This window comes from Cololabis saira, chromosome 2 (assembly GCF_033807715.1).
Source record: "Cololabis saira isolate AMF1-May2022 chromosome 2, fColSai1.1, whole genome shotgun sequence".
Classification (NCBI taxonomy): domain Eukaryota; kingdom Metazoa; phylum Chordata; class Actinopteri; order Beloniformes; family Belonidae; genus Cololabis; species Cololabis saira.
The window spans coordinates 41770991-41788104 of NC_084588.1; the positions used below are offsets into that span (position 1 = coordinate 41770991).

At 40.8% G+C, this 17114-nt stretch overlaps 1 protein-coding gene across 1 annotated transcript in view; it reads right to left on the reverse strand.

The window, feature by feature from the left end:
- Nucleotides 1-17114, reverse strand: part of tox3 (TOX high mobility group box family member 3) — a 47177-nt gene that overhangs the window by 19594 nt on the left and 10469 nt on the right. The window contains exon 2 of the mRNA XM_061745787.1: nucleotides 1668-1733. Within this exon, the coding sequence (XP_061601771.1) occupies nucleotides 1668-1733 (66 nt within the window). The remainder of the gene's footprint in view (nucleotides 1-1667; nucleotides 1734-17114) is intronic.

Consider the following 17114-nt stretch of genomic DNA (forward strand, 5'->3'; position numbering starts at 1 on the left):
CTGGCCGTCCGAACACAGCAGATACAGGTCTGCCGTCCTCAAGTAGGAGCATTTCGTCTGAACGACAGCATCCACATTGACTTTGAAAGGATGCATTGTGCAAACAACAGCTGGACGTAAACAGGTGTCTTTATTTAGCTCTAAGCCATCCCAGTCAGTCGCCTCATATTACAATGCATTCAGCATTAATATTATAACAAGCATTTATAATTTGGCACAACATATTGGCTGAAGTAAAAAGAAAATATATCTAAAAAAAACTCCCAATTTAATAAAAGCTGGTTTAATTAAGGGAACTTCGCAGTTAAAAGTTAGAGGTTTATTGTGGAGTCATCATAAACAAGACTTTTCTTTTTCTCTGGCAATAAACGATTAATTAATCACATGAAGTAGATTAATGTAGCCTCATAAGTCAAATGAGTTACTTTAGTCTCCCATCAGCTCATGTTGCAGTAAACACCACTCTACTACTTTAAAGAAAATCTAAGTCTTCTTCTCCCTCTTTCTTTCACTCTAAGCACAATACCATCTGTGCCCTAACACTGGAAACAGTTGTTCCTTTTGATTAAATGCAAATGAGATGGGCTGTTTTTATCAAGGAGCACCCCCCCCCATCTCCTCTTTCCCTCGCTGCCACAGTGGGCCCTCACAGCTGGGGGCTGAACGCTCTCCAAGCAGCCTGTGTTGATGTGGTCTTTGCTGCAGTGGGCCTCTGCAGCCCGTGGATACAGAGGATGTGCCCACTCAGCGTAAATGTGGGGGAAAATTAGACTTCTTCTATAATACTCTGTGGCTTTGTGAAGGCGGCCAGTTTACGAACACAAGGTCACGCGCTCTATACGCTTGCGTGTAGCTGCCTGAGCTTGTATGTCACAGTTGCATCCCTGCTGCCCAGCTGACATGAATGAATACAATGAGCTTAACAATGACATCTATCTCAGTATATTTGAGCTGTGCAATGATGCTTTGCTGTGGGATTTAAAGCCAGATCAATCTCTGAATGAAACCGTGGAGCACGATGGGTATTTTTGGTACACTTGTCTCTAATGACAGGGCAGCGGAGTGGGTGGAGGGGGGAATAAAAATGGGTAAATTTAGCTCAGTGTTAAGAGCATTATGGCTCACAGAAGAAGTTATATACCACCAGAGAAACAACCACTCCCTTCTTTCTTTTAATGCAATAATACAGGGCGCTATTATTCCTGCAGCTCCGCAGCAAAATCTGGTCGGAGATATTTCCCTTTTTGTAAGAACCAACAGATAGAAAGTGCTCAGAGTTGACACAACTGTGGAATCTCTTTATAACCCTTCGTTATGTCCTTAAAAGATGAAGAAAACTGGTGTTTTATATAACCAGTTTTGGGAGATATCACCTTATCTCTCAGAGTGCAGTCAAAGCTGTCAGATCACATTAAATTCAGCTATCCGAACTACGTGACAGTACAGGGTGAGCTTACTTCATCTTTTCATATCTGTGAACTATTGTATGGCTTTAAGAACAAAGACGAGTGTTTTAGACAGTCAAAGACATGTTTCCTGTGATCCTGAAATCTTTACTCATCATCATAAGTACTTCTTATCGGAAATATTTCATCAGACTTTGGTTTCTCTTTCTGCCCTGTGCTCCAATAGAAATTTGAATCTGGAAAAAGGTAAGGTATACTCACGTCTCCTGCAGCAAGCAGGGCGCCATTTGCTTCAGCCATGTTCATGTAATTGTTGTTATTCTGGAACTGCAGATGAGAAAAATGGAAAAAACAACACACAATTAGCCCAGAAACATCCTGTGTAACTTGGCCAGCTCTCCCTTTTTTGAAAAGACACATGTCACTCAAACGGACCGTCACACTCGGCCCTGAATGTTTGCACACCGAGTTAACCCTTTTCTCTACATGCACGGCCACATTCTGCCACTCTGCGATTATTGTTACATGATGAGAGGCAGGAGAGAGGCCCTGGCCAATTCAAACCAGAGTAATGAGAATCTGGTCTGGCTATTCAGCTCTTATGGGATGGCAATTAAGGATATGTTTGCATCACAAAGCCAAGTATCACGATGCAGTGGCAGGTTATTAACTTCAAATAACCTATGGGAGAGGAGTGATACTGGGGGGAAATAAGGAGGTGGAGAGTGTTTTTAATGTGGGTGGAGTACATTGTGGGTCAATAAGAACTGGGTTCAACATTTCATTTAACTCCATGCTCATGAACAATTTCATTTCACTGTGTCACTACAATAAAACATTATTCTCTACTCCAGTGCCAACATGTATCAGATTAATAAATGTGAAAGCTAACAATGCAGAAACAGTGAGATCCGCCCTTGCAGAAATGCAACGGCGGTTAATGCGGCTCATAATCTGTTAAAACCACGTCGTTTGGTAAGAAATAGCATGTTTTCATAACGTGCCCCTCCGAGCCCACAAACACTCTGCTGGCAAAATGGCAGCCACTTCCTTTCTTCGAAGACACAACCACGCTGACAGGTAGGAACAATGGGACACAGAATGAAGAATTATGGGCTAGCAGCTGGCCCCAGGAACACAATGCACCTCTGTGTGAGTGAGCAGAGCAAAACCCAGCCTACACAGCCCAGAGGAGAAAGAATCGCAGCGTATTTGTGTCTTTGCGAGGTTCCACCGACAACTCTACCCATTTCCAACAAAGCTCCGCAGTTATCTCTTTTGTGTGTTTATTACAAAGTCGCCCTCTTAGAGCACCATCAAAGATGAAAAAGAGAAAAAATGAAATAGACAGAGACTGAAAAAATTATGCTTCTTATCAGAGCAGAGACCAAACAATAGTGAAAACAAATTTAAGATCAGCGTGTGTGAACTCAACAGTGCATTCATATATTTTTCTAACTATTTGTGTTTTCTTTTAATTCTCTTTTTTCTTCCGAGTGGTTAGTATGTGTATGTAATTACTGAAAGAACTGCTACTAATCAACTGCGAATGGTATCCATTAATTAGCCCATGCCCTGGAGAGCGAGCGGGGAGTCAGCAGCGGTGTTAACAGTGTTCTGCACCAATGAGAAGATGAGTCACAAGCACAGCCAGCGGTTGCCGGAGCAGGTGGTTGGAGCTGCCGAGGCCTCCGGTGCCGTCGTAACCTGGAGCTGTCCCACTAAACTACATCTGACTTTACATACAAATGCTCATGCAAATGTGTAAAGGCACATGCACACACACTAACAGGACTCCAGTGAGCAACATCTGTCAACTGCTAGCGCTCCCCCACTTCCCAAACTGCATGTAACTTGGAGACACGACATGGCTGGGTTACGTCAGCCACTTGGCTGCTAATTAACCTTATGCTGGCCTTATCTCGGAAGTGTTACTCTGTCCCTCTTCTTCTTGTAGATAATAAATTGAAGTCACAGAGATATCCTTCTCTCTTCAAGCACAAGGAACATTGTTCTGATTATGAGTGGAGATAAGGCTACATACAAGGCCGTCTCTCTTTCTCCCGTCCCTGTGTCTGTCTGGATGTGAAAACATTTCTCAAGTGGGCTGATTATTGCCCTGTGTAGATGGTTCTTAGAGACTCTGGGGGAAATTTCTTGTTTGGGGTGAAAGCTGAAATCTGTGGTGAACCATCCGACTCCATGTAAATTTCTTTCTGGCGTTAATAGTTTTCAACTCACTTGATTGGAGTGTTACACATCATCGGGTTGTGGAGATGACAGCTTAACAAACACGGATGTTTGTAAATCACAACACGATGAGTCATTAAAAGCAAACCTCATCAGATGAGGTACGCCCCATCAACATATTGTAACCGCAGACATTGATCTGACTCACATTAGCTTCATTAGAGGAAACTCAAGTTAAGTCCAAGTGCCAATTAGTGGGGCGAAGCTCTGTCTCTGAGAGTCATATTTTATTGGGTTTCTATGGGCGTCGAAGAGCAGCTCTTAATCTCCAAAGAGGACTGGGACTAAATATTCTAAGAAATGTCCCCAGCCACTGATATCAACCTTCACTATTAAAAAGGTGTACCATGTTGGGCTGGAGGCCTCAGCGGACAATTACAGCAGGCAGTTGAGACTGTTACTCCCAATTCATTTCTGGGAGGGGGGGGTGCGTCCAGTGTTCATGTTTGCGCCACTGTCGATTGAGTCAAATGCCAGATGAAATTAAGTGTGATTGGAGGGACCGCGCAGCTGACGGTGAGGGACTGCGCTAAAATGGGTCAGCGCAGACAATGAAGGCTCTGTAATTAAAATGATGTGACGAGCTACATGAGGGGAGCCAACTGCACGGACACCAACGTGTAGAAGATTTATGGAGGCAAACGCGGGACGTAAAGCAAAAGTTCGGTAACCTGAGGTGTCCGGTCGCTCGATTTCTGCGTGACAAATACCGCTGAAGCGCAACCAACTGTCACAAGCTTCTTTCGGTTTACATGCCCTGGCAGAAGAGAATCATGGTGAAACCATAGAAAGGGCACTTTAAGACAGCTGTGGGCCTAGAGGCTTCTAGTAAATTCACTGTTAAGGGTGCTCTGTAACGTGAGCCACGCTACGAGCCAGACATGGCTGCATGGTGGAGCTGGGCACTCGGTGTTTTTATTTCTCTTTCTGCACCAGCAGCACATTTCTTCAATAACTGTTTAACAGGAGAGAATTAAGAGCTTACATGGACGCTGATCCTAATGTGAAAAGACTCCACTGTCTGCATGATTGCAGGCAGACAGGAAAGCCAAGCAACCGTGCAGTGGGTGGCATAAATCTGAATTTTTAGGGTTTCTTTCAATGTATTGTTCATTTTGTTAGCCTTTCTAGTTCAGGTAATACTTCAGACATATTATGTGAATAACTATAAAAGCTGCAGTCAATCTATCTATAACAGACAAAGCAGGCACCATGAAGAGGCAGTTTGTTGTTGTTTTTGACTAAAAGCAGTGTAATTTTAAGCCCCTTATTTTCTTCTCTCTTATTTTCACCCTTACTTTTTCAACCCTAGTGAAGAAATATTTGTATGAAAGTATGTCCAGTGGGAAATAAGGTGTTTTACAGCTATTACAGAAAACAAAATTATTTCAACCTCAGGGCAGACACAATATTGCACCAACATAACCCCGTCTCACCCCCAATATGATGGAGTAACCACTCAGATGCCATCAGTAAACATGAACTGGATAACAAAGAGCCATATTACTCACGCCTGAAAGTCTCTGATATCTCGTCCAATTTCTGCGTGCATGCAAATCCAAAACATTCACTGGTCTGTACATTTGTATGTAAGCTTTAAAAACTGCTTTGTTAATGGCTCTAAAGCATAAATTGGAAAGTGTAACATGACATTTTTTTCCCCTCAAAGGAAAAACAAAATAAAAAGAAAGCGTTTTCTTTCAACATGCGTTTTCAGAAAAGCATGAGCAAAGCGCTGTTTGGTTCTACAGTACAATCAAAAAGTCACAATATCAGTGCTGTCTGCGTGTGAGTAACCAAATTGGACACGTACTTGCTCCCCACTGAAAACCACCAAACTAATTCAATCAAGAGGCCAAGCTTTTCCAGAAACAAATCAACTGCTGACAAGTGATTTTACAGTTCAGTTTGAGCTCAGTAATCACAGCCTAGCATGTGTTCCCTGGAACATGACACTTGTGCTAATACGTTCTCCAGCGGTCTCCATAAAAGGCTGCGAAAACACAACAGTTAAAACTCAACCTCCAATCCCCAGAAACCACTATAATCTGCTATGTATTATTTTATGCAATTTCCTTTAAAGTTCGGCTCGCTGCCAGGTTTGAGCTGGTCTTCTGAGCAGAAAAGGACCGGAGTCAGTCTCAACAGCGCAACACCTTTTTTTTTTTTTTTCTTTCCATCCCTGTGATCCTGGTTGGGGTCTTTTGTAGCCTCTGAGAAAGTTATCTTATGATTCCTGAGGTCCTGCTCGCGAAATATTTATAACCCCAATTTAGCATAAACACTCAGCAGCTACCGCCCTGGTGATCACAAGGCCCATTCACACCCAGCAGGCCACTGCACAGGCAGCGCTGCGCTGACACATATACTGTAGATATATATTCCCTCCTATGTGTGCAGAAGTCAATTTGTATAGCGACTCCACAACACAGCGTGCCTGACAGTCAGCTTGCAGGCTGTGTTCTGATCTGTAGGGCGATCGATTGGTAATTCAGTTTAAAGCTAAAATCATTACTCCCCTAGCCCAGCACTGTCTTCCACCATTAAGACTGCTAGTCCTCAACCGCATGAGGTGGCACTGACAGGAAGTTCACCGTAAGCCTCTCACTCCTCGTTGGCCTTGCAGTGGTACAATCACAGCAGCAAGGAGAATCCGACATGAGAAAAAGCCTAAATGAGGCCAATTACGGAGTTGCTCAAGCTGTTTGGCGATTACTCTCCCTCCCAAACTACACACAGACCACAGCGGCCTGAAATAGTGTCATCGGAGCTTGTTTTATTCTGGCAAACATGAATGCGAGTTAAAACGCTAAAAGAGATATCAACCGTCCCACTAAATGCTCACCAGATCTCAAAAAAAATTTCCTATCTGATATTTCAACGCTTTACTTTATTTTTCTAGAGGATGTCATTACTAACTTTGGTTAAATATGAGACATTACAGATGTGGCCGTCCAAAATAAGGGCCTTAGTTCCTCAAATTGCTCTTCATGGTATAGGAAGATTATAATTCTGTCACAGTGTATGAACTTAGGTTTCCAACCAAAATGACGAGCTTAACTATCAAAATAACGGAAAAACTTGCAAGTGAATTCACAGCTCAGCAATATGCTTCGTGTTTTTTCAGGCTTCCCAGTCATTATGGCAGCGTTGAAAGACAGTAAAAGGCAAACTGCTCTCTGTGCATTCAGCATATTCCTCAAATTTATATTCCAACACAGACTTGGTGTAAAAGAGTGATAATATGAAGACACAAACAGAACAAAGTGAAAAAAGTGTGTATTAATTCTGTGCCATGTCCTTTTAAGTATTAATGAATACGACTGGTTGAGTTTTCTGCATCAGTTTAGACATTAGTTCAGGCAGAAAAGCTGTCAATCACCGAGCAGTAGACGTCATGTACACAGCTGCATTTGGTTTTCTACTAGTTTCTTTTTCTCCCCAACACTGCAGTTTTACATTTTTCTGTAAGGCAGTTGATTTGCACAAAGGTTCTTACAGCCAGCTTTGAGCTAATATCAGCATGGCATCGACAACTATGAACAACAAAGCTAAGCTGCTGAAATTCATGCGCAAAAACACTTCATAGTGGTTTTGCAGGAATTTGGTCAAAGAATTTAAAAAAGTCACAACAATTAAGCCTCTGATGGTGTTAAATTATCAGTTTAGATCGAATCCGAGTACATTCTATGCCAAAAGTGACCCGTTTTACTCATCCACTAGAGTTATATGTAAAGTATCTTAAATGTTTAAGAAAAAAAAAATCAAAGCAGCACAACTCCCAATTTTGTTGTTACTTCAGTCTAAATTAAATTAAATGGGTGGACACACCCACCTACTCATCACCAACATGAGAGCAGCATGTCCATGCGGCTCAAAGTGACTCTGACTTCAAATTATAGCCAAGTTGTAAACATCAAGACATCTCATCTTAGAGTTATCTTATCTTACAGTTTCATGTATAACTGTGAACATGCTGTAAACAAAACAATCCTCATTATCTGGATCAAACCATTAAAAACAACAAACGTCACCAACAAAAACATATCACACAATGCCCAACGATACACCGATGTTCATCAGTTACCTCTTTTTAAATCCCATTGCATTTAATTTTGTGCTAGTCCCGAGGGTTATAAATGCTTCTAAAACAAAGATGCTCTCAGCATTTGTCATAATGGACCAAGAGTCTGAGCCCAGCAGTCTCAATAGGAGCCGGGTCAACATCCAACATCCAGCTTTGTGCCTGCTTGCTAAAACTGCTCTGTACTCTTAAGAGCAAATCCTAAAAGAAAGCACAAGCTAAACAGGGTTCCATCTTTGATCTGGCAGGGGGCAAAACCATTGGCCCACAGCCACAAAAGAGCTTAGGGCGATGGAGAGGGCCTCAGAAACATGGTGTAGCTTTCTCACAAAGGCCGCTGTTGCACGGACACACAGCTCTTGAGGAAGCAACATGAGAAAGGCTTGGCTTGCCGCTGATGTCTTGCTCTTACTGTTAAGCCATCTCCAAAGCCTGTTTACTCTCAGCAGCTTTGATGCGACTCCAGCTCTAGATGGTATCGGAGGTGTGGATCTTAACTATAGCACTGCTTGTCACTTCTCTACACAGGATCAAGAGGACATTAACAAAAGAAGAAAAAAAAAATAGATGGCCAAATGTCATAAAGAAGAAAAACAACTTTCTGCCACTGGAAACAGGTTTGTTTTCGGTGACTGTAACGATGACGGCCGAGCCACTTTTCCTGGTTTGTCGGATGGCTTTTGAGCCCTGGGACTTGGATTCACATAAAGCTCTTTTGAAAGCTGCAGGGGGTGGAGTCCCCTCCTGCTCCAGCAGCACTGATGCATTTTTCTATTCCCTGTGTGCCATTACTGGATAATACACTCATTATAAATGGCTTTGGGAATGTGCACAGTCAAGAGCTTTTAGCGATGGACTCAGAACTGGCTCCCATTTCTTCTCTTGTAATGTCAGAATAGCACTGAATTTCATTTTTGTGAATCAAAACAATACATTACGATGCACATTTATAATTCAGGCAACCACAGCCCCAAACAAGCGGTTCATCTGTAACACATTTAACCATGTAGTTGCAAGAAACGATGAGACCATAAACATCAGGCCAATGTTGTTAAGTGATGAGCCTTCTTCTCGGTATTGGCAATAAACAAAATTCTATTTCGTATTAATGTTTATTTGAATCAGCTTAACTATTATCCACCAAACTGGAGCACATATGTGCCTGTAAATGCAGCCAGCTGGAAGCATCTCAATCTTTTCCTACTTCTAAAGAAAATGTTCAAGTCCTGTAACAGATTTTCAGAGCTTCCTGTTTGTGCTCTGACCATAGTTTCCAAGCTGGAGTGCAACCTGTGTCTTTCCTGTTATTCTTACCAGAGGACCACAGTAAGCACAAACCAGCCAGTTGTTCAATCTCTATAAATCTGAAAAGCACAAACTGCTGAGCGGTGACTCATATATCAGTCTATTATATACTACAGGACTGACTGTATTAAACAAATAGCTAGGCCTGCAGCTGGAAAAGAGAGGCAATATAGAGAGAGCAGAGGTTATTGTCTAATTTAAATCTTGGCTGCTTTCCCAGAACTGTACCACATTCCAATTTGTGGCTGTGTTGCTTGGCGCTATTGACAGAGGTCCGGCTGCAAATACTCTTGGGCTCCCCTCCAAAAAAGTGTCTCCAAACTGACAATCAACAAGTTGGCAGAGATTAACGGAATGACAGGGGCAAATTACACAAAATAATGAAAATGCACGGATATAGATGCTTTGCTTTGTTCCATTTCCACACGCGTCGTTTTTTTTTTTTTTTTTTCATTCAACTGTGGCTGCAATAATGTACCTATAATCATAAAGACTTGATGTGCAACAACACTGGATCATAAAAAGAGCCAATGCATTGCTTCTGTAATGTCTTTAAGGTCCATAAAGAAATGGCAGCTGGAAAAGACATCTGTGAGCACGTAGTACTTACAGAATGCCTGAGTGAGCTCTAAGACACAATTAGCTGTTTCAGAAATGTTCTCCTTAGCATGCTATTGTCCATTCATCTGCTAGATTGACAGCACACCAGGCCATCATTAGCAAACCTGACAGCTGTTGAGTCACAGGCATTGTTTTTCCTGTGACAGCCACCGTCAGGCTAAGTGCTTCACTAGTATTTTTAACAGTATTTAAACTCAAAATGTCAATTTTACATTTTCTACTTCAAAAGGAGCGTGAGATTGAAATACCAGCTTTGAATAATTACCAACACTGAGCATTAAATTGATTCCATATCATTGCACTGACACATACCGAGATTAAGAGCAAAGACAAAAAGCCCATCTTTAAACCAGAATGCTAAACTGTGCCGTTTTCTCGACATTAGGAGGACGGTCGGAGATTCATAGGGTGACTCAGATCATGCCCTCACATGTCAGGAAAACAAGCCTCTATGCAAAATTCATTCCTGTTTGATGACATTAGTCACCGTGTGGCCAATCAAATGGGACTCTTTAAATCCAAGATTTCCCTATTAATACCATCAGGCAAATAAGTGAACGTCAGTTTATCTTGCACTTGCATGTGCGTTATATAGGGGTGTAACGATACACTAATCTCACGATACGGTACGATATTGAGGTCACGATAACGATACGATATTATAGCAGTATTTTTTTAACAACCTTGCATGAGGAACATATGACTAGAAAAAAATTGTCTTTTATTTGAAAGACACAAAATAATGCTGTGCATTTGCCCTATTGTTACAGTTTGTAATGCTTTATAACTGTTTAAGTTTTAAAGAGAAAGCCAGGCCAACCATTTTCCACAAACTGAACTAAAAGTAAATGTCAGGTTTTCATTATGCATCTTCAGTTTCATCCAAGTACAAATATTTTTCCACAAACTGAATAGTTTCTCTCATGTATGATTTGACTTTTTTCTTTTCCAGAAATTTCACAAGTAAATAAATACATACAACTTTACATCATAAATAAGATTGATTCATGCTCACCTTATAAGTGTAAGAGGAGATTTATTTTTGTTAAGGTTATTTTGGTAATTCAGGGTTCATTATTTTATAAATATATTCTTTATATTCTGATGTAAATCAGGGACTATAATTACACTAGTCAGTTTATCTGTAGTGATTAGTCTGTTTTAGATTGGGCGGAGTGATACAGCACTAGGTGCTGTGTTGATGTTCTGAAATCCTACGCTGTTGAGCGGACATTGAAGTACACGCAAACTCACGCAGAAGTTGTCCCCGTGTTTATCCTACTCACGACCCGAAAAAGGTTTAATTTAATAAGGTAAAGCTTAACTCTACACCAGCCTTACATAAGTAAAAGTAAAACGGTACTACTTTTTTCTGAGCGTAGTAAGATTTTGGTCCGCGGGTCGAGGCGCGGTCGGCACGCGTGGTCGGATGCGCGTTACTAGTCAACACAATAGATTAATATTAATAACCCAATATCGCGATACACCTTGTCACCTCCACGACACGTATTGTGACGTTTTTGTATCGCGAAATTTCGTGGCACAATATATTGTTACACCCCTAGCGTTATATAAACTCAGCAGTTATAAAAAAGGAAAATAAAACACATGAAAGAGTGCAAGCATAAAAGAGTGCACAGACAAATAACTCTGGACCTCTTCATTTTATACAACTGGACATAATCATATACATTGTGTCTGTATACCCCCCTCCCGGCTCTGTATCGATTTGCTCCTTTGACCAAAGCTCCCTCTGAGCACTTTTATCCCATTTCTTAAGTGCAAGGAGCTAAAAAAGCAGGTCACTGACATTTTCTGTATTTGAGCCTTGACCTCTATTTTAGGACCATGCTGTGAGTTTCTACACTAAAATAAATGAATGGAACACAATCTGCTCTGCACCTGCACATTCCCCTGCACATGTTCTCCCATCACTCTTCATTTATCTTCATTAGCCGTGTTTGACCCACTTCTCCAATCCTGTCCCTCCATGAGATATATATATATATATACATATATATATATATATATATATATATATATAGCATCAGAATGCGTTACATCTTGAGCCTTTTTCTTGCACATATAGACATAAAATGTGAACGAGTTTGCAACAAAACCCTTCTATAGATCATAATATTTGAGTTTCCCTGCTCCTGTATCAGAACACAAATACCACTAATTCAATTAATCAATTATAAAAGAGTGATGAGAAAAATCACTGACTTCAACAGGGGGAGCCATGGTGTAAAGTAGTGATTAGAGCTTGAAGTCGGAGGGAAACAGAATTCCCACTGTCAGCTTGTCATCAGCTAATTTACCTGAAGCCAGAGAGGGAGATTCACCGGACACATAGAGAGCATTAATCTCTTCATTTATCTTCACTAAAGACGTCGAGCCAATTAGCTCGCCACACTGACTGACAGCGCTGGTGTTTGCTTTCCTCCCTTGACTTTTCCCTTCCTTCCCAAATCGAGAGTCATGCTATTTCTGCAGGTTCCACCTCATGGCCTCTGAAATTATTCAAGGGTACAGAACACCAGTGAAATAACTGTGACGTCTTTATTCAGATCTGCTGAGTCTGAAATATTCACTGCTGCAATTTGCTGTGACTGATTAGCCAATGGGAGGGTTGCTCTGGGATAGCTCTCCAGAGCTCTGTAATTGAGCGGATTTGATCTGGAAGAGTGTTTTTTGTATCTTTCTTCCCCCTGCTGATAACTAGACACATTCCTTTTTTTTTTTAAATGTGCTTTTCCTTTTTTGGCTATCCGAAGAGCCGGTGAAGACACAGTCGAGATGCCTGCAGAAGCAGCAATATGTAGGACAGTTTATATTCAGATTGCCCTCCCTAGAAAAATGTGATGCCACATCGTCTTTCATCTGATCATTTTCATCTGTATCGCTGGCTGTAGCCCAGAGACCCGTCAGTGCAGAAACGTCACATCTGGAAACTCAAACATCAGGGACAAGTTGAGCCCTCAAGACCACTACTGTTATATAGAAAATGTCAAAAACAAACATCTCTGTACTAAAACTAAATCTACATGAAAGACATGGAGTGTTACATGTAAATGGGTACTACTTTATGGGTTACATTATTTGTCATGTTTTGCGAGAGTAAAAGTGTTAATAAGCCTGGCAAAACATTGTATTACCCCACAGGCACCTTTGCTTTGCATTCAAAGAGAGACAATGATATTATCTTGAATAAAAAAAGAAGATATTCTTCTTCTAATCAGTGAAAGTTTAACTCACAGGCAATTAAACGCATCATTGCACTATCTAATACGTTCAGAGGTTTGGCTGAAACAGCTCTGCTTTTGAGGTTATGACTCCAGGCTCATGTTAGGTGATATTAGCAAGATTTATATGACTGTCCTCATCTCTCTGCCTCTGCTAACCTTATTGCACGGCTTAACAATTACCGCCATTTCTTGATTTTTTTCCCCCTACTCGCTGCCACATTTGTTAACCGATTAACAAAAAAGGTAAGACTTAGTAAGATTTCATGGAAACCGTTTCACCCTTCCATACAAATCTCTGTAGTATAATAATAATCAAAATAATAATAATAATAATACTTCCTGTTCGAGACTCTGAGTCACAATTTTCACAGTTAAAAGGGGACGTACTACAGTTGACTTGTATATGCAAGAGATTGCAAAAAACCAAACCCTTCAACAACACTCCAATGAAGGGGTAATCTATCAAACAATGTCTAATAATGAGATGTTTCATTCTAATCCTGCATGGTTAATTATGAGATTAATACGTCGGTCCTGGTTTTGGCAGGTTCTGATGCCAGGAAAGGATATATTTACAACGATCCTGATACAACAATGCACTAAAAACAGATTTCCTCTTGCATATTGTATCTCAATTATTATTATTATTAATATTTACAAGAAAGATAGTTTTTTTTTTTCTCCCAAAAAACACACCACTAGGCTCTGAGGCACAGTTGGTCATTGTTATTCAGTGCTCGCTCACCTCCACTTAAAACATGATCCTTCTGGATTTTAATTAAGCACCAAGTTACCTCTCAGGGGGGTTCTGGCTTGGAAAAGGAAACTACTTTGATTTATGCATGACTTTGTTGTTCCTGCTTTAAGCTTACCTGTTATGAGAGAATGTGGTGATGAATGAAATAACTTGGCAATTATTTCTATTTGTTAATGTCCTGTTAGGGCTGTAATGTTCAGAAAAACATTGACATCCTTCCCAGGTGATGCTGAACACTGAGCTGGCTCTTTGTGCGCCTGCAATGTAAATAATTACGTTAGGACTGGCTGACTGCATATCGCACTACAAACTGTGGGTGTATGATCATACACGATAGCCTAAATTTGGTGGAAAGGCGCTGCTAAATCAACTAAAGCTGGAAGGAATTTGCTTCTGTGCGTCAAGCAGCTGGATAATACAGCCATTTACATTTATACCCCTCTGCCCGGTGCCCGCCCCTCCTACACATGGAAATAGCACAGATCAGCAGAAGCGCTTGCAGAACATTATGACAAGCTATTTCAATAACAGCAGCATTTAAATCAAATCTGCGGGCTGTTAAATCCGTAATTAACAGTGAACACTGCAGGAGTGTCATAGGCAGAAATGTACAGATTTGTCTGTTATCAACATGCCCCTCAGACTTCTCACGAGGATATTAACACAAGATTTATTATGAGGACAATAAAAATACATACTTATATTAAAGGATAGGAAACTTTGCAAAGATAGATGAAGCTGTTCTTCAGCTCCCTTTTACTTCATAAGTAGACCTAACATTGCCGTTCCTCTTTGTAGATCTGCTCTTAGTAAAGGCCGACGTGGAAAGCAGCCAGGTTTCTATACGAACTGTGTGGAGTGTGATCCAGACTACCCAGGTGTTTAATATGCAGCTGTTTTTATAACTGGCCACATGCCTTGCAATAAAAGACTACAAGTATTCACAAGTGAGGTAATATTGTTCAACTACTATTATCATTATGTAGGTGGTGCAAGAGCCGCAGTGTTGGACAGTAACGGAGTAAATTTACTTGAGTACTGTACTTAAGTACATATCCAGAGGATTTGTACTTTACTTGAGTATTAGATTTCTTTGGTACTTATTACTCTTACTTGAATACATTTCCAAGACAAATATTTTTACTTTTACTCAAGTAAATTTCTAGGAAGGCTGAAAAGTACTTGTTACTTTCAGGTCTGCTCTTTTTTCTTCTTCCCTAAAATCCTATTGGACACAAACTGTTTTTGTCAAAGGAGGAGACCTATCACAGTGCACGCTCTCCACTGGGATGTACGTAAAGCGGAAATACGTCAAGCCTCCTCAAAACGATAGCGCCAAAGTAGCCTGCGTTTGTCAAGACAGAGCCGCAACAATTAATTTAGAAAAAATAGTAATTTACTGATGTGGAAAATAAGAAATTTACTCTTACTCTTAATTTTACTTAAAGTAAATTTAAAAGCATTTACTTTTGGATACTTAAGTACCTTTAAAAGCAAGTACTTTTCTAATCTTACTCGAGTAATATTTTGACTAAGCTACTTTTACTTGTAACAGAGTAAAGTTTGACCAGTAGTATTTGTACTCTTACTCAAGTACTGGGGTCCAGTACTCTGTCCACCTCTGAAGAGCCGTATAGTTGTGCCATGCTGTCCGAAAAAAATGAAGGTTTGTTTGACTCTGTTGGTCATTGACGTGTCAGCCTTAACTGCTGGATGCACAAATGCATGTTCACAAATCACAGCAGCAGCCGAGGATGCACCTCACGGTGGTGAATGAGCGTGAGAATGGGTTGCCTTCCTTGGTGACGAAACATCGGCTTTAGAAAAAGAAGTTGTGGAAGCTCGTCTTTCCCGGATGCATATCAGAAACTAATGGACTCTCGAAACTGCGTGGTGCAGAGGGATCGCTGCGATTAGCTAGTGGAACTGCTGAAGGTCAGCACTGCTGAGCGAGCAGCCACAAGCCTTCATAAAACCATGCAGCGTATCATTATTTTCAAAGTGTTTCATTATGGATGGTTAACCTTGGCTAACTCCAACCTAACACTTTAATCAGCTGCCTGTAATGCCTTTGAAACAGTGTAATCATTCAGTTTCTCCTCTTGTTCATCAGCAGGGGAGGGGAAAAATACAGTGTATTCAAAAGAAAAAGGGAAAAAAAAAACACAACAACATTCCTTCCCCCAAGGTTGTGCAGGTATTTGAAAAATTACACCATGATTCAGAACCTCTGACGAGGAGAAAGTGGATCAATTTCCCTCGTAGGAATGTCATTTAAAAGAATCATCAGTGGCTGTACAAAGAGGGGAAGCCCTGCCAACGCGGGGCCTCACAGGCCTTGATCTCGCTTCTGCCGCTGCCATCCCGCAGTACGACTACATGCAAGAGTTCAGAAGCCAGCAGAAACACACACGGACATGCTGTAAATGAGCCGGAGCTCCCAAAAATATTAAAAGTCTGATCAAACATTTCATGTAACCAATTGTTAATCCCAGCGAAGGTTTCAGGACCTTCATAATGTGGTGAGAGCTTTTCCTGAGACCGCGTGCATTGTTCCTCTTGATTGTGTAACTGAATAAAAAAAAAAAAACCAGACAGACTCATGAATACTGCAAGATTTTTTTTCTAATACTTTTATCAAATGCAGAAGTCTCTCAGATGGATTCTCAAAGCAGTGATATTTCAATAACATGTTCAGAGCTGCGTTCATTTAAATGAAAGTTGATGTGCAATTACAGTCAAAACGATGATTCAATAGTGACAAATCAACTGCTTACTTTTTTCCCTTCCAATTAAATTAATAACATCATCTCTTTCTTCTTTACAGGATTCGGTCCTGACAACTAAAGCATGATTTACATCTTTATGGTTGCATTGAAGTAACCATAAAAAGCTCTTGGTTGAGGGTTAGGAAAAGATTACAATCTTAGATCAATATTGAAAAAGTTCAGCGCTTCGTGCCTCATGCCTCAGGTCAGGTTTGCACAGTCTGCTCAAACACAAAGGTTCTTTATGGGGAGAAATGGTACAAAGGGTTGTAAAATCTGCTGATAAATCACTGAGTAAGAAAGCAAGGCTAGTAAATTGGAGAGCAGAAATATAAGTTACTGCTATTGAGCTCTTTTACTGTTGTTGTACGAGAACAACGCAGACGTTTCTGACAAACCGCAGCACTGATGCAACACTCCAGCCCAAACATAGTCGTCCAGGAACGGCTGTTTCATTCCCCTCCAGGACTCCGGCAAGGGTTACTGATATCTTGATATAATTCAAACAGAACAGTTGTGACAAAAAGCACAAAACCCGTGTCAGAGAGATCTTATCAAGTCTGGTGCGTGTACGTGAAGTTTACGAAAAAACCTGTTTCTGACAGTTTTCCAATTCAGGGAGATGACACTTTAATGGGCTGAAGCGGTTTTATAGGTGGCTGTTCTATTACACAG